At 37.8% G+C, this 23,597-nt stretch overlaps 1 protein-coding gene across 1 annotated transcript in view; it reads right to left on the reverse strand.

Moving 5' to 3' along the window:
* epb41l3b (erythrocyte membrane protein band 4.1-like 3b) overlaps positions 1–23,597 on the reverse strand; it is a 51,175-nt gene that overhangs the window by 23,084 nt on the left and 4,494 nt on the right. Inside the window, exons 2-10 of the mRNA XM_079243719.1 lie at positions 18,880–19,055; positions 15,681–15,824; positions 6,846–6,950; positions 6,532–6,574; positions 6,343–6,418; positions 5,948–6,166; positions 5,365–5,452; positions 1,926–2,078; positions 387–484 (exon numbers count right to left, since the gene is read on the reverse strand). Coding sequence (XP_079099845.1) covers positions 387–484; positions 1,926–2,078; positions 5,365–5,452; positions 5,948–6,166; positions 6,343–6,418; positions 6,532–6,574; positions 6,846–6,950; positions 15,681–15,824; positions 18,880–19,044 — 1,091 coding nt within the window. The 5' untranslated portion in view covers positions 19,045–19,055. The remainder of the gene's footprint in view (positions 1–386; positions 485–1,925; positions 2,079–5,364; positions 5,453–5,947; positions 6,167–6,342; positions 6,419–6,531; positions 6,575–6,845; positions 6,951–15,680; positions 15,825–18,879; positions 19,056–23,597) is intronic.

Genomic DNA, 23,597 nt, shown 5'->3' on the forward strand with positions numbered 1-23,597 from the left:
ACAAGGATTTAAATCAAGCATAGAAAAACTTCATCCAATTCATTTAAACAGTCTCCAGGGAGCCCTTAGGCTGGGTTTGCTACTCGAAATGGCCCACGAGACCAATTTTTTTAGCTTAAAACAGCAACTTGACATGATGTTCCAACAGCTAACAAGCTTATCACTGCCTCAGCCTAAATGTTGTGGTGAGTAAACTGCAAGGCTGGCATGGCTGCGATCACAGATGTGGATACAGTGAAGTATGTGTTTTATAGCATTTAGAAACTGACTTTGCTGAAAGGAATTAGTGTCATAATCAAACATATACATGCAAAGGAAATAAGCTCAGTATGCAGAAAATAAACAAGAAAAAATCCTAATAACATAACAAATCTTGCACTCCTTACCTGAAGAAGGTGTGATGCTCAACGCAGACCTTCCAGAGTCGTTTGGCAGCACGATGGTTAGGAAGCTTAAAACCGATTGTGCTTTCAAACTGCTCAAACTGCAGACAGACAAAAGGGACATGATCAGATTCACTCAATTAGCTGCTTAAACACAACTAGTGCTATCAGTTTTAAAACTGTTACACATACAGTGAAATCCCAACACACTTATTTTTGCCCCAGATTTCTGGAGGAGCCAATTAATAATCTCAAAATTCAATACTCTTAATTATTAAATATGGAAACTGTATAACATGAAGCAGCTGCACGTAGCAGTGCAAATCCAGATTATGCAAGACATACTGGGAAAGCAAACCGTGTTGCATTATGAAGACATCAGTTAATTCTTACAGTCTTAGTTAACGTGAAGCTTTGATCAGCATCCTGCGTGTGTAGCAAGGTTTAACTTTCAAAGGTTGCGATTTAAGGACTGCAGATCAGAGCAACCTAAAATTCAAAACCTTAAATATAACAACCACACAGTTTGTGTACAGAAATAACTCTGCTTTTGTTAACATTAAATGCATTCAGTGAACATTTTTTTAAATCTATGTGGCAGGTATATTTTACAAAGAGTAAGACTTGGCAGGAACAACAGATGAAAAACTAGCCTTTTGGCTAAAACTGACATATTTGGTGCTCTTTATTATTATGCTCAGTCCCTGGCGAAAAAACAAGTAAATGAAAAATGTGCTATTTTATTTTATTTTGCTGTAGATGTTGAATTCCACTGCATTGAAATCAAAGAGGCAGAGCCTCTCAGGTATAAAGACGGGCAGCTTGTCACCTATATGTGACAAACAGTCCAAACATTTTGGAACAATTACAAAAAAAAACATTTGTAAAATTGCAAAAACCTTGAGGACGGACCATTTACAGCAGGGCTATTCAATTAGGTCCCACAATGGCAGCAGTCCTGCAGCAGGGAAGCAGGAACGCACAAATAAACCTGCTGGAATTTAGTCCTTGTGGGACTGAGTTGAACACCCCCAATCTACAGTGTATAATATCACAAAACTCAGAGGGTTAGAGGGGTAACCTACACATGGGACATGTGCAGCTGTATCTGCTCCAATCTAGACAGCATCTGTCTAGTCTTTCATTGTTCAGCAAGACAAAGCTAAACCACATACTGTATCCATCAGTCCAGGTGCTGAACTGGTCTGCCTCCAGTCTAGACCCTTCATCAACAGAAAGCATTTGGTGCGTCATAAAAGAAAGCAACTAGAATCCTGCATCAGATCAGAATGGGACGATATTCCTTTCTAAAAAGCTCCAGCAACTCATGTCTTCATATACCAAAGGTTTATTATGCTGTTTATCTTTTTTAAAAATGCCATGAAATGAAAACGGAAGTAATGATACATTAACATCAAAAGCAGCCGAGGTCAGTGAAGGTTTTGCTCATTAATTTATCAAACAAAAAATGCTTTCTGCAGCAAACTATCAAATAAATATAAAGCCTTCTCTGCGTATGTGAATGACTGTTTCTGCCGTTACCTCGCCAGGCCGGATTTTGATATAAAAGTTGTTCCTCTTGTAGGAGATCTTGAGGATTTTGGGCCAGGCAAATCTGTTGATCCGCAACCTGTCTCTGTAGATGAGGAGGCCGCTTGCACAAACTCCCAGCATTATTTCCACACCCTCGGAGTCCTGGAAACAACACACACCGAAAAAATGTATCAATACAAGTTAGTGTAGGGAAGTTTTCATTACGCGATTCTGATTGTTTTCTTTGTGGAGAATTCCTTGAACATAATGCTCCTTTTTTTATTATTATACTTTTATTTAGTCTGCAAATGATAAACTATGATGAACTCTATAGAATATACAGGAGGTGCTCAGGCATCAGTGCACAGCAGGACAAAATAGACAATTTAAGAAAGGAGGTGATAATAACAGGGTTGGGCAGGCAGGCAGTGTGAAGTCAGGTTCTAATATCTTCTATGCATGTTGTGGTGATGCTGCCAAAAGCAACAGTGAAGTTTTGGGAAAATGGTGAAAGAGGCACAAACTTATGCTCTTCACTGGAAAAAAGCAAGAGATGAACACAATGGAAAAGAAAAAGAAAAAAAAAGGATGACGTTTTGAGATAGAAGCGTAGATCCAAAGCAGGAACCACGGGTCTCAAGTGATAAATGGGACGCTGAAAATGACAACTTTGTACGTAACCATGCACAAGTAGGAAAATCACACACTCACTCAGGAACTGGAAGCACATGGAAAGCAGCCTCTTACCTCTCCCTCAGCTGGACCCAAGCATTCATAGAGATTCCCTACCAACTTAGCATTTAATGAGAGAGGAGAGAAAACAAAAGAAGGATGCTCTTCTCATATGTACATATTTTACTGGCGTATCAATACTACGACTCAAAGAACGAACACGGCATTGATCAAAGCTGCTTCCTCATTTCTGTCATCTCATGTATCCCAATATACATCTGTGAGGGCAATTTCTCCCCACCCAGTCGCTCACATCTAGACCCTTTTGACTTTCAAAGTGCTTTTGATAACTGATTCATATCAGGAAGACCGATGACTAATTCTCTTTTATGATGACAGCTCTCCAGCTCTCTCTTCCTGTCTGTGTTCTAATGATTCATCTGATGCTGGTGCAACAGCAGCAGGAGTCAAGCTGGGCTCAATCTCTGCCACTCCCTCCCCCTACCCACCCACCCAAACCCACACAGACAGCAGCAATACAATGTCAATCAATCAGTGGAGCAGCGGGGCATGTTAAACCAAGGCATCACTGTGGCAGCAATGACGTTTGTGAAGCAGCGGTGTTGTGGTTGGAAGCATCACGTGAGACTATATGAGTGAAAAAGGTTCATTTAAGACCTTTTACAGAGGACACAACAGGTGCACGTAAACATTATAGGTGGGTAGTTATGAAAACAGCAGAGGGACACAAAAGGAATTATAGAGTCATAGATGTTATCCTTTTTGTTTTGGTTTATTGTGCTTTTATTATAAGTCGTATGTGAGACTTGTGTAGAAAAAAACCCAAACCCACCATGAACTATTTTTCTACAACCCCTACGATGAAGCTGTGACTTATTTCAGAGAGTTCCACATTTTGGGAAATATGCCTCTTCATCTTCATGTTTTCCAGTAATTTTGACACTACAGCCACTAGCTAGTACACACAACTAGTTTGGCTCTGTCCATATGAAACAATCAGCATCTGTGAAGGTGCTATATAATTTACCAAGCTCTCCTTTGACTGCCGTCTCAGTTACGGATGTGTTTTGTTATTTATGTTGGCAACAAGCACACAGAGGAAACTGGAAGCCGATGTCGGGTTGTAGGCTGACAAATGGGACCATGAATAAATAATCGAATAATTAAAAATAATTAATAAATAAATAAAAACTAGTCATTGGCTATGTTTACATGACAGTTATAATTCCTCTTTAATTCGGATTAAAATTGAAATCCGCTTTAAAAAAAAAAAAAAAAAAGATTAAAAATGGCCATGTAAACAACTAATTCCGAATGAAAATGACAATTTGCAATTAAACTTAATTCCGAAGTAAGCGGCTGGTTTATTCGCATTTGAAATCTGAACCGATTCTCAAAGATAATTCCAGTTGTTCTGCATTTGCTCGCATCTTAATCCCGTCCTGATGACGTACATATTCAACGGGGTCTTCTGCGTCCCGCCTCCAGTACTTTATATTCCTTCTCAGCTGCTGAACAGCGTGAAGCAGTATGCTCGTGTTGAACTGGTAATTCAGTTATAATCAGAATAAAGCAAGAATGATTATTATGTGGTTTTTCCATGGCTGTGTCCAAATGTCCACCGAGAAAACACCATTTTCTAGGGGAATGCATCTTGAAAATCAGTGAGCAGCGATGGTGACTAGACAGGTCAATATAGACCACAATGCATTGCAGGCAGGAGCTTAAAGTGGCGCATGTGACACGGACAACAAAGCTAGTTAAGAAAAGAAAAAACTAAACTATTCATTTTATGTAATTTATTGAATAAATGTGTAACAAAGGAAAGAATAAAATAAAAAATAAGAATTTTTTTTTTTTTTTTTACATGAGTTTGGGTTGGATTTGGAACAATGAGTGGTGGTTGTCGTGGTGACAGTCAGTGGTCACATGATCGACAACAAAGAAACAGGCAGCTTTGTGTCTGAATCGCCAACAGAATAAGTTCACTAGTGTGCTACATAGTGTCGCCCGATGTATTAAATAAGTGGTTTGGGAATTGTGTGGACATTCAGACACAGCCCATGTTATGTCTGAAAAGACGGGAAGCAGGAAGTGTCGCTTGTTTAATTCCGGCAGACATAAATACTGATAAGTCTGCACTCAGACTAATCATAACTGTTCCGAAGGCATCGATCTAAAGAGGAGTAAAGTAAAGGCGAATAAATGTTTTCCATGTAAACCTGAAAGAGAAAACTTTATTTCAGAATTATTTAATTTGGAATTTTAAATTCTGAAAATTTCATGTAGCCAATTAGAGATTTTCTTTTTCCCCCCCCAATAATTCAAACTGCAAACATGAATGAGATTTCAGGGTGGTGCTGAGTTTAGTTTCCATGGACAGAAACAGGTCGTGTCTGATTTCTGGTGGCAATTTCAGATTTATAGTTTTATTTTTGCAAGAAAGTAAATAAACACTTCCCAAACAGTCAAGCTATTTGAGGAACAAAAAACATTTTAGTGTTTGATTTGCACTTATGAATTTATCTTCGAAATAACCACCGCTGTCAAACACGCAAGGGCTCATTTTGATTATAGGAATAAATATTACTAAAAATGTCACCATGTCTCTTTGTGAGTAACATCTGTTGTGGAAACCAGATGCAGGACACAAATAAATTATCCTTTATATCATAAATTCCACTTGAAAGGAAAAAAATAAATAAAAATGGAGAAAAAATTCAAAAGAAGTTGACAGTTTGTCATGACTTGTCACCTTAGCATGATGCAGGTCCACACCGTACATCGAAAGCTTCTTGGCATTCTCCAGGAAGTGCATCTCCGCCTCTGCTGGTGTCATCCCCCTGATCGGACAATTTAAAAGACATACTTTATGTTTCTCTGCCATTTTTATAAAGCAGTCATTTAAACAGGTACATTTCACAGCTTTTCTCCATAAAACGCTTGGAAAACTGGCTGTTTTCACTGATGCTTTAAGGCAAATCTCCAGTCTCATAAGTGCATCAATTTTAGAACAGATGACCATTAAGGAGACCTTAATCCTGGTACTGTCCATCAACTGGACAAGGCAGGACTGCATCAAATTACACAGAGATCATTATATCACTGGGGGAAGGCAGAACCGCCACCGAATCCATTTATGGAAAAACACAAATGTCTGCAGACGGGTTGCTGTTGAACGGATCATTATTCCAGGTTGTAAACATTCACTCAGATTTAAGGACCGACTGATTTTTCCCCCAATGAACCATCTTTATTCTTTACATATAAATATCTCCTCGTATCACTAAATCATGGGGTTTGAGCTCAGAACTGCTTGGAAGATGTCTGACACTAACTTGTATGTTTTGTGGAGTTCCATGACCTTCTCCTCAAGCTCTTTGGTTTGATTGGGTGCCAAGCGCAGTTCGCTGATGTAGTCGCTGCCCAGTTCCTCGGGGTCATAGTCACCGAGCTCTGACTGCACCGTGTAAGAGCCCAGCACTGTGTGGGTGGCAAAGGAGCAGGGCAGCCGACCTGAAACCACATCATCCCTCAGCTGCAAGCACAGGTAGTACCTGTGTGTGTCAGAAAATACAACAAAGACAGGGAAAGGGTTGCTGTTATCAAATCTGATGCATGGGTTTGCAACGTTTGCATAATCTGATGTTTTTTTTCATGCTGTAAAGTCAATAATATTATTTCTTAAGAAATAAGACAAGGTTAACAACAAGAAGGAGGAACATCAAGTCACCTTGTGATGTCCTCAGTCAGCTGCGAGGGGTCTGGTGGGTAAAACTTCACATTGAAAGCAAAGTTCCACGGACCAGCTGGAACGTAGACACAACATCACAAGATTAAAATTTGGATTTTGCATTTGCATCCACATCTATTTGCTATTCAAACAACACAATTAATGGTTTTACAGGATTATTGCACTTACTCCTGATCTGTTTCTTCAGCTCCTTGGAAGGGTCCAACCAATTCTGCACAGAGCAACGACAGAAGAAAAGCATTAGTAATCGCAAGTTTAAGATCAGATTACTACAAAGCGTAGTAATCTTCATTGTTAAAGAAAATACCATTAGGAAATGTTTCAAATATTGCCTTAGATGGAGGCTCAGCAGGTTATTAAGACGCATCTAAACATTTTTCTTCACCCACACAGGTCCATCTTAATTTCATGCCCTTTACCATTTTACTTTATAAAATACAGTTATTGACATGTCTTATGCAGTTGATTTTCTGAAATATTACTTTTTGGTTCTCTATGTCTCTGTATGTGATGCCAAAATAGTCCTTTTCCAGCAGGTTGAGGTGTTCGCAGACTTTATCCAGGAGCACTTGGCCTTTGGCTCGTTTCTGTAAGAAGGAAAAAAATCAAGCATTAATCTGCTAACATCTAACTGTGACTGTACGGTTGTCCAAAGGTTCAATATTGCCACTGATTTTCCAACAGGTTAAATGATCATTTCGAGTTTGATACAACATTGATTCAGCTGGGAATATGTCAAGATTTCATCGGGTCAAACTAGTGGCAGTGAATCTGCAGTGTGTCTGGATTCAACTATCGGTGTTTAGCCTTCAGTCTCCTGGTCTTCAATATGGAAGTGTGGTATCAGAGCTACTAAAAAAAATAGATTAGTCTCTTTTCTGTTTGCTTTTTAAAAAAGATGCTAAAGTGATTTGAAGCAGGCTGAATCTGGAAATAAACAGATTAACGTAAACAAGCCATCTGTCCTTAAATGATTATGCTTTGACTAAGAGTGTGTGCAAGCACTAGATGAGCAGATGTCAACATCTGCATATGAGAAAGCTTGGTTACAGGCCTGTATCTAGCTCTCTAAATTATTTCAATTCAATTATTTAGATAAAGATAATTCAAATCTTTTCTTTTGCAAAGTAATTGCAAGTAATCCCATTTTTGTTTATAAATCCAGCCTGAGGATGCAGCAAATCTGCCGACAGGGCTTTTTTTTTTTTTTACAGGGACCAAGCCTGCAGCTGTTTGAACCACTATTGACCAACTATCCCACTGGTAATTGATTTTCCTCTATATAAAGCCTTTTAGAGTAAATACACCTTCAAGTTCCTGGGCTCAAGGTTAACATGTGTTATGTGACTGGTTTAAACCAATTGATTTGCACATCTGAGTGCTGGCTGTCATGGGCTTGAGCATTGCTGTCTCCCCCAAACACCAAAGCTGGACGCTGCAAGCTCATTTGGCACATCTCTCGGGGGATATCTTAAGTCCTGAGTTGCAGAAGCCTTGTGTCTGCACAAGGCCTGATCCCGTTCCTTGTATTTGACTAGGCTAATAGCACTGCCATAGATTATTCTAGTAGCAGGAGTCACTACATGCCTATGCATCTGTCATGCTCGTGTGCACACTGTGTCTAAAATATGCTGTGACATGTAGACCCTGAGAGCTGATTTTTAAATATGGTCTTTGACACATGTTTTATAGTTGTAAGAAGATCCAAAAACAGAACAAAAAAAAAAACCAAACATTAAATGAGAAAACTCCTCAATGTACTGCAGGGTTTTAATGCAGTTGCTGGTGGCAGAGTTAATCCTACCAGAACATCTCTAAAGGAATTAGCACAGTCATGTCAGAGTGCTGCTCCCTGGCTGTGACGGAGGCTTCTCAATGCAGCATCTAAAGCTGGCTTTGCTGACACACACACAAAGAAAAAAAAATACTGTGATCTGTCAGACCATGGGGTTCAGTCTAATAGCTATCGAACAGATACGGATATGGCAACAGAAGTAAACAACATCAGCTGACGTATATGTCTACGTATTCTGTCTTCACCGACAGCTGAGACGGAGAAGGAAAACAACAGGAAACTGGTAGGTAAACTGATCTCAGATCAGACAAGGGAATCAATTTTGATCAATAGGTGAATGTAGTGAGTAAACAGCAGTAGTTGTGACAGAGTTTGAAGCCTTATAGATTTTAATATTAGAGTAAAGTTTTAGAGTAACTAATAGTATTGAGATAAATCAGATTTAAAATGGTATAATATTTCAACATAAACAGCTTCAGCTCTCTACATGGTGCATTTGAGGTGTAGGATGAAGATGTATATATAAACTTAGCTCTTTACAAAAAAACAAAAACAAAAACTGAGCTGTTCTTTAAAAAACAGAAATGAAAACAGTGAGATGTGGGATTTCTGTCTCCCTCAACTGAGACCCGAGACACCCAAGCACCCTCCCCCCACCCCCCACCCCCCCCTCTGAAGTGAGGTTCAGCAGCTACGTGTCACAGAAAATGATAGGAAACGATTAGTGCATACTTTTGTCCCACAGGAGGAAATTGAGTTGAGCTGGAAAACTACAAGGTCAGGAGGATAAAAATGTCAAATCTTGACATATTGGACTGGTTTCAAATGGGACTGGGAGTAGAAGGAGGTCTCCCTGGTAATTATCTGAGAGTCTTCTGACCTCAGTAGTATTACAAAATCTCCCACCATGAGTGGGCCTATCTAATGCCTGCCCCGTTTTACACCCAGCTGCTAGGATGCTTTCATTTATGAATGACAGCTTGAATAGTCATAATTGTGGACTGGTGGCTGTTATGACAAGTCCAGTTGGAACAGTAACAATTAGTTTCCTTTAGTAGGTTCTTGATAATAGCAGCTCAGAGGTTTATAACAAACACATTTATTCTGACTATAGGACTACTTCTTACTGTTGCACAGAAAAGTAATATTTAATCAGTAGCTACATGTAAGTATGACGAACAAATGACAAGGAAAAGGTATAATTTACTTTAGAATAAAACAAGATTGTAAACTTACACACACACACACACACACACACACACACACACACACACACACACACACACACACACACACACACACACACACAGTCATTCTGAGTGTATTTGTCACTGTTATTACAGATGATGATGTTGGATTTTGTGAGGCTGTTTTTAAATGAACTACTCTATATACACATCTGCATTTACACAATTTGGATGTCTTCTATGATCAGCATGATTTACAACATCTGTCTGCAACATGGCAGGATGCAACAAACTAAATAGGTTCCACCGAGGGTTTTCGTTGGGGAGAGGGGCTCTGTGGCAACAATTTAATTCTGCTTTTGTCTTTTTTCTTTATAATAATGGAAGCATTTTAAATAGTTTAATTGGAAAAAAATTAAAAGCAACAGAGCAATATTTTTGATCTTATACACAGCGCTTTAAGATCAATGAAATGACTTGAATAAATGAGCTGAATCATAATTAAGCATCCTAAATAAACCACACAGTTAAATAAAGCTGCTTCATTCGATTTGCAGCTTTCTTTCTTCATCACTGCTCTCTGTTACATTGCTGTTTTTAGTCTTTGTTCCTTCATTTTCTTGACATTTCGACATTGAAAATCTAACAGATAGTCCGAAAGATTTTTCAAAAGCTACAAAAAGCAATAAAACGAAAGAGCAGAACAAAGCACACAACAAACAACTCGGCTGTTGCTGGTTGGTTGGTTCCTCCAATGCAGGCAAGTACAAATCATAACAGACAAAATAACAAATAAGATAACTAGATAAACAAAAAGGGTGGAGGCTTAAGTAAAAGCTTATATAACACCTAGCCCTGAAAACAACTGAAGAAAATCAACACAAAAGAAAATTTGAATAATACATTTACAACTAAGTTAACCTCCTCAGGTTTGTCATAAATCATTATAAAGAATAATCTTAATTTTAATATCAGGACAAATATTTCCAATATTTCAAAGTTTTACACTGATTACAGAAGCAGTAACATTTAACGTTGGTTCTAAGCTTGGTCTTTTCAAATTTTACCCATCTCATATTTACAGGCTTTCCTCAATTTACGAAGTTCCGCTCCTACCGCTGCAACGTAACAAGAAATTCTGCGCAAGTCGGATTTTTATCCTTAAATACCCCATATTCCCCCCTTGATCACTAAATAACTATCTAAACACATTATAGTATTACAGTATTATACATAATATTAATAGAAAAACAGTGCAGGCAATTAAAATAAGCAATGAGGCGTCGTCTCAGCCTCCGTGTCACATGCTGTAAGAGTTTAAATGGACCCTTGTAACTTTAAAACTTGCTCTATTTTTTATTTACATTTATTAAAAAATAAAGTTACATTACTTCTTTTAACATATGCATTTCATCTTATTCTTAAGTGCTTATAGGTGTTGGGAGGTAATTGTTCTCAACTTTGTACGTTTATTGTAATAATCTAGGATCTCCAAATTCACTACATTTGAACAAATAATTGATTTTTAGTTTCACAATCAGGGTTATAAGTTAATATCTAATGCCTTTCTATTGTAATAAAAAGGCTGTATTTTAGCATCATCTTACCAGATAATAACATGCCCACTAATGACTGAACTGTAAAAAATACAATTCCCAACCTCAGACCTGGCAAGTGCAGCTAGCTGCAGGTGGTTTTGTCAACGCAAGCACGTTTTTAAGTGATGATGCCACCCCGAACGCAGAAATGTTACCCGATTCCCACTTTACTGGTTCTTGCTGCTCACATCCACTAAAATGAACGCTAATCCAAGGCCTGTTCCAAGTATTCATCATGTAGCAGATGTTACATGATGAATACATGATCAATGACAGGGAAATGTTAGATTTACTGTAGAATAAAACCCTTATTGTGAACACACACACACACACACACACACACACACACACACACACACACACACACACACACACACACACACACACACACACACACACACACGGTTATTTTTACAGTACATGGAGAACACAACAGCATCTCCTCACTTATACATGTTTCTTTGTAGTTATTAAATGAAATTGCATATATACTGTATATGTTTTTGCTTGTTATTTTTAATACTTCTGCTATTTCATAACTTCTGTTTTTCAATATGGAACTTTTTTCTCTCATTTTGTCAGCTGGAATTTCCCTTTGTAGGTTTAATGAGTGCTTAACATGAACGTTTTGTTAACTTTTTTTTAACTGAACCTTAAATAACCCAAACCGTTTTAAGCACAGCAAATGCTTCAGCATAGCACAGAACTGCAGCATCATCAGGTTTCTGCACCATATTGGCAGGACGATTAATTTTTCTGAGGAATATCTGCTCCCTTAAAGTCTACATTTTGAAAGAGCATTATTGATATCCTGGCCACACCAACCCAAAGCACATTCATTTCAATTATTAAATGATCCTGCTCCAGTTTTTTTATGTTTTTAAATTCAGAGAATTTAATGACATTTCTCCAGGATGAACACTACCCAGTCAGATTTTCCTGTTTGACGTTGCCCACCTACAGAACAGAAGGTAACTGTGACACATGTTCTGCATGTGTCACAGTCACTGAGTCATCCAGCAAGTTTATTCACTAACAGCAGGTACCTCTCTTTCTGTCTTTTTGACTTAGCTTGCTAGTTTCTGGTCTTCATGATTGTCAACGGTTTTGTTCTCCACGAATCTAGAGTTGGCTTGTGTGGGTGTATATATTTATGTGTGTGGGTGGGTATGTGTGTGTACTTATGTGTATGTGTATGTATGTATGTGTATGGATATGTATATATGTATGCATATGTGTGAGTGTATGTGTATGTGTGTGTATGTGTATATGTATGTGTATGTATGTGAGTATGTATATGTGTATATATGTATATATATATATATATATATGTGTGTGTATGTATGTGTATATGTATGTATGTATATCTATCTTTATGTATGCATGTATGTGTACATGTGTGTGTATGCATGTGTATGTATGTGTATATGTATGTATGTATGTATATATGTATATATATAATGTATGTGCGAGTGTATATACATATATATGTAGGTGGGTATGTATGTGCATATACATGTATGCATTGATCTCTTTCTTTTGTTTTTTTTTTTTTGTTTTTTTTATGTTCTCTTTTCTGTTCTCTTTCTGCCCCTTTCCTGTCCTTTCCGGTCGGGTCCAGTAGCATAAACTCTGTAATACAAGCTATTATCCAAAACAAATTGAAAAATAAAATAAGAATCAAGAAATACAAGGGGATCATTACATCTACAAAAGTTCCCCTTGGCAAAATAAATTTGCTCAGCAGAACACAGCATCCAGAACATCAGTCTGCTTGCTTAAATGCTGGACAAGACAAAAAAAAAAAAAAAAAAAAAAAAAAAAAAAAAAAAAAAAGAACAGAAGGTAAGGAGCACTCATAAACCTATTAGTACAAAAACTTATATATTTTAAAAAAAAAAGAACAAAACAATAAAAAACTAAACAAAACTAAAAGCTTCTGTGTCTCAAAGCTGACCTCACGACATCCACACTCTGTTCGGTGCCACAGTGGGACATCAGGCTGATTCCTCTCAACACATGCTCCCATTCCACCTCTGAACCCATCACCTCACCACTACCAGAGCAGGCAACTAATCCCCAAATCCAAACCCCTGGTGGGGAGGAATCTGCTTGAAGGAGATTTGCAGAGGAAGCTTTGCTTTTCTCGTTCAGCCCAAACACAAATCTTACAAACTTTTAAAACTTATAACTCTGATAAAAGAGTTGAGAAGGAAATAACAACAATCAAATAATTCTGTCTCATTGGGAGGTGGAGGATTGAACAGACAAAGCTGCTGTTCTGTTGTAGAAATTCAAAGTTTTTACAAAACAAGGCATTTTCATTGTGGTCTCTACGTAATATCAAATAACTTCTGATTATTAGATTGAGAACTCCACTCAAAATCACAGCTTTTAGGAAAAACTTAACCTTGCAAAACTATATGAATACGGTAATCAAAACAAATGTTAAATAAGCTGTTCTGAATGAAAAACTATGCAGACATTTAACTTACTTGATCTAATATCCAATGCATAAAGTAATAAACCCATTTATCACTTTAATCAGCACATTCATTTTTATCCAATTTATAGGAAAATAAACTTTATTTTCTCAAAACATCCCACTTCCTTATTCAACTTTTCCAACTTTGCAACAAAAAAAAAACAAAACAAAACTCTTATTTTAGGAGCTTCGTTTTTAGAACATAAAGGCACATGTTTGTCACTGGCGGATGACTTTGCTTTTCTAATGGATTATTTCTGAGTAGCAGAGGAGCTTTGAAGTAATGACTAAATATTTTAGAGCTCCTATATGAAGGTTTTTCCTCTGAAACTACATCGGCAAGCTGTGGTATAAAAATACATCACGTAAAGCAGTTTTGCAATACAAATATAAATGTAAATCCCTGAAAGCTCTGCTCAAAATAGTACACTTCTATTGTTGGTGGGAATGTTTTTCATGCCTTCAGCGCTAATAATTTATTCATCTGCCAGCAGGATTATGCAAATGCTGCTGAGCCTAAATCCAGAGGATTGTCTCCTGCAAAGGCTTATCTTTAAACATACCAAAAAAAAAAAAAAAGAAAAAAAAGTCTGATGTTGAAGAAAGATGATGGCTGAAACCTTTAAGTCATTTTGCTTCTCTATATTATGCCCTGCTAGAAAATGTCGTTGGCTGCATGGCAGCGTGCAAGAGGGTGGCTGGTTCAAACCTCGGCTGTGGGGAGGTTCTAACAGTGTTGAGTTTGTTTTCTCTGGTTTCCACCTGCATGACATGCATTGTTAGGTGAATTGGTCACTCTTTATTCTCCCTGAACATAAGTCTGAACATATGTGGTTTATCTCTGTGCTGGCCCTGTGATAGACTGGGATCCTGTACCGGGAGTAGTCTGCCTCTCGTCTACTCATTGCTGGCATAAGCTCCAACTTCCCTACATAATAAATGACCTGGACAAAGAGGTAAAGAGAATGACTGAAGACATTTTTAACATGTTGAATATTAATAATTCTTGGGTTTTTGTTTTTTTAAATTACCATGTTAACAAAAGTTAAAGATGCATTATGTAACTTTCTGACCTCAAAACATTGTATTTCTGGAGCCGCTGCTACCCAGCAGTGTCCGCGCTACACAAGTCTTACATCCGGGATAATGCGTGACGTCGCAGCAAAGTTTCGTTTCAGAATATAAGAGGGAACTGACTGTTTTGACCACGCAACGTCGCTGATTCAGCAAAGAAATGCAAGAAGATGAAAAGAAAGAGAGGAACAAAATGAGTCATCATAAGTTCGTCTTTTACTGGCTGGAGAGAGCTAACAGGTCAGGTAGGATGGAAGATGAATGCCTAATTAGCCGTCGATAGGGGGCGCATGACGGGAAAATGGCAAAAGTTCTGTAGTGTGTCTTTAATTAATCATAAATTACTTTAATAAATCCCAGCTTGCATTCCAAACAACACGGAACGTTGCACGATTTTCTGCTACGCCAATCAAATTCAATTACGGTAAGAAATTTTGGTTGTTAAAAGACAGAAAATGTAAACAATTTCAGATTTTGTTTTGTAAGTATTTTTTTTTACAGATGATTAGAGCTTCAGTGTTGAAATGATATTTCAATTTGAATTGATCCCACTGAATCACTTATCAATAAAGTAATGTTGATTATTGTTACACCCCTAAAAGATGGAGGAGCCTGAGGCAAGAACAATAACAGCAAATTGCCTGAAACTTCAAACGTTACACACTTAAAGTTTGTTGTATTAATACTTATTGCACAAGAAAGCTTTTCAGTTTCATCCTTGTTGCATTTCTGCACCTGCTGAAGAATGCTGCAGCACTTAAACTTAATTAGCTGCGGCTAAAATGTCTGTGAAATTGACTATAAATGAAAGTATTTAGTCTCTAAAAGCAACAAAAGGTCTGAAAATGTGTCAATTTTGTTTGTTATTTAATATAATTTTATATAAAAGCGATGATGAATTTAGATAAATAAGTTTTGATGTGATTTTAGTGGTTCTTAAGATGGATAAGAATATTAAAAATGAGGCTGAATTGGGACAAAAACTACACTTTAAGCATCTTTGATCCAGTTAACGGTTGTTTACACTCATTAAAGAAGTGACAAACCTGATTTAAAAAAACAAAAACAAAACAACTTACTGTACCCTTTCTAAAAAAACCAAAAAAATCAACAAAAAAACAAAGCAAGAAACAAGTGAATAAGAATCATCCCTGTGCAGAAAACCTGCAGCAACTCACCTCTACATTGAGCATGTAGTCGGAGCCGTCCATCAGGGTGACCTTACACTGCATGATCTTCACTTTTTTCACTCCTCTCAAAGGAGACCTGGACAGACGGCTGGTGGACGACCTGTGGGACACCTGGTCCTGTTCCTCCTGTTCCTGATAAAAATTGACAATCAGCACGTCACGCTAATAAGAAGAAAGATTCTAGTGTTTAATACAGTTTTCCAGACTTTGTGACATATTTCTATTGAATAAATATGTGAAGCTGTGTGACGTCTCGCTGTTAAAGCCGATTAAGAAATGAATGCTTGCTGAGCGAAACTGTTCAAAGATGAGAGGACAAACCATGCCCTTATTTTCTTCCGTAAATGCCCCTGTGTGCCCTTAATGTCACTTAGACTAGATGTCTTTCAGAAAGCTAACAGTTGTGCAACATTTCTAAAGCTAAAAATAGGGCCTGGGACCCGGACTAAATGTAATAGAGTCCCAACTGAGCAGAGCTCGAGGTGTACGTCCATTTTGTCTTTAATAGAGAAAATCCAATTTTCTACTTCACTGAAAACAAAGCTCCTCCTGACTGACTTTAGTTTGAAAAAGAAGCCCCACAGCTTGGAGAATTTTTTCATTTTTATCCCCAAAATGAAGTGGATTTAACGTTATGCCCTTGTTCATTCCTTGTCTTACTCCTCACACTGCTCCTTCAGGGAACCAGTTCACCCAGTGGACTCATTCAGAGCCAGCGCTCAACCATAAATGAAAATTACGTTGACTCTCAGAGAGCAGGAGTTAAATTAAATGCGTAATTTAACTTTGAAGAAGTTAGAATTTCCAAGAAATTACAAAAAAAAAAGATTTAACTCAGACATTTATTGATGAGTCAGGCCTGAGAAGAACCACAGATGTATGAAATCACAGCTCCAAAACTGTGACCCGAGGCCACTCTGGGTTGCGTGTGTGCGCCCATATGTGCGCTCTGCTGGAGTGTGCGTCTCTCACAGGAAAGATTTGTCAATGTTGTGTCAGAGAGCTGTGATTTCTCTCAGCCTTTTTTCTGCCAATTCGCAGAGCCTCATCCATCAAAATCTGTTTTGAGGATTTTAAAACACACTGGTCTGGACCAGCTTCATTACTGTCACAAAGTTTGCATCTACAAACAGGCTGCTTTTATTCAATCAACCCTTTTTATCCCAATTTTTGCTTCATTACAGAAAACCTGCTGAACTCATGACAATTTTATCACATCATGGTGCAGCAGAGCCTAAGAGAAATTTGATGCCAATTAGCAAATGTTAGCATGTTAATATGGTTTATTAGATACATTAGGATCCAATTTGAAGTGCTGCTGTGACTCAACGCAACCTAAAACATGTCTGCAGAAGGCTGCTGCGTCTGCTAAATGAAGGAGCTGGAAACATAAGTTGGCTAGGAAATGCGTCTTTACAATCAATACAGTGAAACGCAGGGATTCCCAGCTGGAAGTGAACTAGTGGAAAGAAACTTTGGAGTTGGAAAAGATGAAAAGTTGGGAAAATCACAGCGGAAACGCTGCTGTGATCAGTTTTTACTTCTGGAACATCTGAGCAGAGTATGCAGTATAAACCGTCATGGCGCTGACACCACAACCGATTCATGAGTCAAATACAACCACAGCCCAGAGGAAATGTAAGATCTGTGACTGTCCTTTAACAGTCTTGCATGATAATATATCTAACAAACAAATTGCTTGAGCTCTATTTCATTACACGGTTGTTTTCACTTTCTAGCAAATAAAGAATATAAAATAAGAAACCAACATCGATCCCATCTACTAAACCAGTGGAAGCCAATTCTGACATGTCGTTGACATTCACACTACAATGATCTTGTATTTTGTGCATCTAACATGAAAACATTTAATTTACTTCATCACTATTTTGCCACATTAAGCTGCTTGGAACATAATGAATCCACGTATCAGCTCAGCCTGCTTCCGCTTCTCCCTCATTACGGATTCACATGCATGCTCTATTTCCCCTTTTCATCAAACCACCCATTTCTGTACTCAATTTGTCGACATCATGATAAAATCCTGCTGGGTCAGAGAGGCTGTGAGCTTTTAGACTGGTTACCACAACATGAGGTGAGTGATTAGGAGGCAAAACGAATCTGCTTCTGTCAGCAGCTCTGCTTCAGGATGAGACGACTTTGGGGTTTTTTTTTTTTTTTTTACATCTTAGTACGGCAGAGATCCAAAACTTTACATGTGAATCTAGTGTCACACCATCATAGACACGCCTGCCATGTCATGTAAAAACAAATATATTTAACATCCCAGAGCTAATCTCAGCTCAAAGCTGTCTGAGACCCTTCAGTTACCAGCCATCAATCTAATTTATTCAGTTTATTCTTATTTCTAAGTCAACAAAACAATTTGCCATCAGACACACACACACACACACACAGAACCACACCTGAAAGATCCTGCTGTCTGATATGAAAACAAGCTATGTCACTGATCTGAGCCCTGAAGCTGAACACAGAACACATCTGTGAAAAACAGCTGGTGAAAAGGTTTATAAATAGAAGAATAAGCAGAAATCAGCCTGACACTGTTCCTCTGTTGTTTAGAGGCACTGGAAATTTAATCTTCACATCAATGAGATGGGAAGGGCAGACGGCTGTTTGGGCCTGAATCTGCAGACATGCACTGACCTGGGCTTCCTTACAGATAAAATAAACATGCTGAAGGCTGTTTTCCACTTAAAAACAGATTGTTGCTTTTGTGAAAAACATGAACGTGCTTTTCTTCTGTCGTCCCTTCAGCTGTTTACTGTTTATGCTCAAATGATCAGCCAATGAAAATGGTGTACTACAGTACCCGTCTACTCATCGTTATGTTTATGTTATGTTATGTTATGTTTAAAGCTGCAGCAGTCAGTTCGATCAGTGATGGAAATGAAAGCTTTTTGTCCTTTTTTCTCCTCCAAAATGCAATGTCATTGAACCAACAAGTTTAACTGCATTGGATTCCTATATCAGTGAAGGACATTGAGGTTATATCTGCTCTATTTTCAGCCACAAAGACAAGTCATTCAGAAGAGTGAAAAGTGTTGTAGGATGTTTGAATGGATCAAAACAGGGATGAAAAATGGACGACATTTCATGGATCTGGCATTGTGAAGTCCATATCTTGGTGAAGTGAGTGGGTTCATGTGCTCATGGTGAGGCTGACCTGTTGTTTCCTGGCTGGGGTGCTGTGTCCGGCGGCGGCTGGAAGCTGCTCCGGCTGGTTCTGAGGCACGGCAGGTTCGGCTGCTGCTTTAGCTTTACCCCTCTCTGTCTCCTTGTTTTCCTGTGGCTGCTTGGCCTCAGAGTTTGCGCCTGATTCAGTTGTCATTGTAAATCACACTAGAGTGCAGGAAAGAGGAGAGTAAAAAAGGAAAAACTGGATGAGTCAGCTGACTTGTTATGAATTGATGTAACGCTGCTTTTCAGGCCTGTGTGGTGATAAGCCCCCCCGATGCAAATGCAGGGATGCGGATATTATTTGAGAGTGGAATAAAAACGGATGTGGGTGGTGCCAATGCTCCGTTTTCTTTTTGTTAAATAATCTCAGTGATGTCAACAGCTGATGATGGGAAGCACTTATACTGCTGGTATCCTCAAATTCTACCACATATGTAGATATATGTTATATTTCATCATATCCAACATATCCATTACATTGGTTTTAACAGATGTGATTAAAAAAAAATTAAAAAATCCATATTCATCTAAATTTTGCTTGAGATGAAACATTTGGTTCCTTAAAAGCCAGTAATGGTTTTAAAAAACAGCAAAGTCCAAGTTTCACATCCCACATTTATTCATTTCACAGGACTCACAAAAACAGAGCAAAAAAAAAAAAAAAAAAAAAAAGACAATTTCTTGAAAAATGACGAAACAGCTGACTAGTTCTAAAGATGTTTGCTAATTACTTTTCTGATTGTAGACCTATTCTTTTATTTCTTGTCGCTGTTGCACTCTCACCCTTTACGGGAATGCAGGTCAGCCTAATTAAAAATGTCCATCTCTAAAGTAATTAGCTCATTAATTCACCCATCAGTGCAGGTTAATTGGTTGATTAGGAGGAGATTAAACAACAAAATGTAGTAAATGATGGCTCATTTAAAGTAATTAATCAAATAAAAACATTAAACATCTTCTGTTAAACTGACCTATAATCGAACTGTAATTTCCACTGTTGACTGCTGATCAAACAGATACGGTAAATATGGTATAATGCGACTACAAACGTAAAAAGATCCACTAGGGGAGCGAGGACAAGACAAGTAAGTGCATTTGACTTTTAAACTCATTCTTCATGGAAAACCAGTACTGGACTGGACAAGAGGAAAACTTGCACAGAAACTATAAGAACAATGCCAGAGGGTGGCAGGCCGGAGCTGGGCTGAAAAAAGGAGGGAAATCTTGTCTGAAGACGTGCACATTGCTAAAGATCTTTACTCACACCACATTGGTCATGCTGAACAGAACATCTGTCATTTTGTCTTGAGTCGATTTAAACTAGTTGCATCATGGAAATAAAGATGATTTCTGGATTTTCCACACAAGACAAAGCAGGAACTTTATTTAAACATGCCACTTAGAGACTAGTCCCTGTTGAAAAGTCATGTAGATTAGGTAATCGTGAGCCTGGTTGTCAAATTTTCCTCACTTCCCTGGTAAAAAAACAGTTGAATAAAACTGACAAAAATGTCAAAGCTCTTATTCAGAAAATACCTACATCTCCATCTGGGAAACTGCTGAGTTGAGTAATCACATGGTTTTAATGTTTGTGGTTCAAACTGGCAAAAGGTGTTTTAATTACATCATTTACAAAAAAAACAATTCCCCATGAATAAGATAGTCTTTTTTTTTTTTTTTTTTTTTTTTTTTTTTAAAAACAAGCAAATACCACCTCAAGTAAGCATTAAAAAAAATACTTCTGGATTCACTTTCTCCTCTTTACATAACAATGGGATTCAACAACAAAATTTAATAAATGATTGCTCACTTAAAGTAATTAATTAAACATCTTCTGTTAAACTGACCTATAATCAAACTGTGATTTCTACTGTTGACTGCTGATCAATAGATCAGCAGTCAATAGATCAGCAATCAATAGATCAGCAGCAATGACTCCTAACCAATAGAGATCTGGTTAGGCTCCAAAAAGAAGATTTTCTGCATCAGATGAGAACTGAATTAGGAAAACATGCCATATGTAGCATCATTTTTAAAGACTGCATTAACTATATGACCTATGATATATTAAAAAAAATAAGTAAACGTTGCTATTTACAGACATACTAACAATGTCCACTCATTTTATGCAGCTGTACAAATGTTTTCTTTAATATGAATGTATCTCTGGTTAATATCCCTTCTTATAGCTGTTAAAATATCTTTGCAATATACATCCAATCACAACAGATATTTCCCTGGTTTTATCATCACTTATATTAAAGACTAAAAGACTATTTCTAATTATTATTATTAATTACTACTACTATGAATGATTACTATTGTTAATTATTATTAATTATTATTTATTATCATGATTAGTATTAATAATAAGACCACCAGCATCTCCTCATGTCTTTGCAGAGTATTTACACACGAGAATCCAAAGTATCTTAGCTACACCACTACATATTTTTCATAGCATGACCTTCCTTGAATAGCAACACATCCATGGCAGATGCAGTCCAAAGGGGCTAAAAGTAGCCAATGAGAGAAAACACTGCCTGGTTTTCACAAAGTTAACAGGCAGGACAAATCTAACTATGGGTACCCCGTGTGAGCTGCACCCACAGGCTTAGATTTTGGGATGTATTTTGGAGGGCGTGTGTGTGGTTGGGGCTACATGCTGGATCTCTACTGGGGTTTGTAGTACAGATGCCTGTCATTCTGCTGCTGGCCCGTTTCTCCCTCAGCTCTATTTATAGGGACATGTTTACCGCGGGGTGGGAGGATCTCTGCTTCCAGCCGTGGCTGGGGAACGCAGCCTCTGGAGTAACATAACTGTGGAGGGAGGTGATCCCCAAGAAGGTCGACACACGACTGAGAAAAAAAGACAAACCAACAACTCAGAATGTATGAGCTGTGGCTTAAAATAAAGTAAAACTAGCTGCCTTTTTCTGGGAGGAAAAGGGGATTTCGTAAGTTGTAATGAAAAAACTGTTTGATGCGCTGCATTTTTTATCTCCACAGGTCCTGCTGTGAGCAGCACTAGCAAGAACATAACAGGATTATTAACAGCTGGAGTCCAGGAGTTTATTATGCCCAGTTGTTGTTTTGTTCCTCTTACAGATACCCTCATAATACATTGGATGACAAAAGTACTTCTGTACTGTTCTTTTATTAAGTATTACCACTTATTCTAACTGTGAATCAATACAATTTTTAAATCAGAAATGATTTTCCAAGGGCCAAAGGAAAACCCATCTTTGCTAATGAGCAGCCTGATTGAATCCTGGTAGAATTACTTAAGAGGATTATAACATAAAAGGTAAATCTATCTTTGCAGGGAAACAAAATAACCTCAACAGACTGAACTCTCAAAGCAGTAATAAATCTGGACTCTAAGTTAGGAGCAAAGGTTTTAAGAAGGGTCAGTGAATGCAACTTACTGATCAAACTCTTCAAACTTTAGATGTTAATAAAAAAAAAAACTATTAAGATTACCAAAAACTAGATAAGCCTTTGGTAGCATCCATGCAAATGACTCAATGAAGTCACAAGATGATACAAAAATGAACATAAGCATTTTTTAACAACCATTAAACTGGAGTCAATCAGAAATCATGTCTAAACCTCTGTTCTGCTTCTTTGTGGTGTCATGTGTAGCTCAGTAACCAGATGACGGAAAATGGCTGCTCAGCCAACCTTTGCACCCTTTGACCCCCATAAAACAGGAACTATGGATGGAGGGGAGGAAAGGAACATCTTAGCACCATAGAAATTGAGTAAGAATACATTCAGTCACTGGTGACAGGCACCCTTCACAGGGCCACATAACAGCCCAAACAGTGGCCTTGTGTATGGCCCTCGGCATGGACTGGCACATACATTATGCATTCAGAAGGCTGCATTCACAACTCATGTAATGTCTTGGATAACCGCTAATATACTGATTATTGTGCCAATTCAGCCTTGTTTTAGTGCATAAAAGATTAAGATAAAGATATGGGGTAAAGCACTTTTAATGATTATAGATCATAAGGTTTAAAGTTTTACTAATTTAAATCAATTTTACATAAAAAAAGATTCAACATCTCAGATTGTGAAACCTCTTTAAGGGGAGTCTATTGGAGCTGGTGTTTGACAAGGTTTTCCCTCAAAGTTTTTCCCCAGCTGATGAGATTCAAATGCATTATCATCAAATTCTAAGCCAGATTTAAAGCTTACTTATCAAGTCCAAATCCTTCTGAACCCCTTCCAGAATCTTTTAAGGCGTTCCATTTGGCATAAAACTAAAGAATAAAGACAGCCACAACTCAATTTCTAATCACTTTGTCTTGGCTGACAAGGCTGAAGAACATGTTCACAATATCTGCCTCCCATATCTGATATTTGTAGTTCTTTAATTGTTTTGTTTTTTTGTTTTTTTTTTTACTTCTCAAACTGAGGACATTCTTCCTTAAATGTACTTGTCATTGTCTTGGCTTAGATTTCCATTTTAATTGTGACTCAGGAGATTTAGGTGGACCCCTAGATTCTGAGATCGAAACCTAAATCCCTTAATGTTTCTTGAGAAAGATATTGAACCTTCTTGCAAAAACTGTATGTGGGTTCCAGTTTTTACAACACTGCTATTTTCCTCCCAGTTCTGTTCTGGTTGCAACAGGTTTTCCGACTGGTGGGCATCACTGATCTAAACACGTAAAGGGTTTTGCTGACAATCTT

The sequence above is a fragment of the Telmatherina bonti genome (assembly GCF_933228915.1).
Source record: "Telmatherina bonti genome assembly, chromosome: 7".
NCBI lineage: Eukaryota > Metazoa > Chordata > Actinopteri > Atheriniformes > Telmatherinidae > Telmatherina > Telmatherina bonti.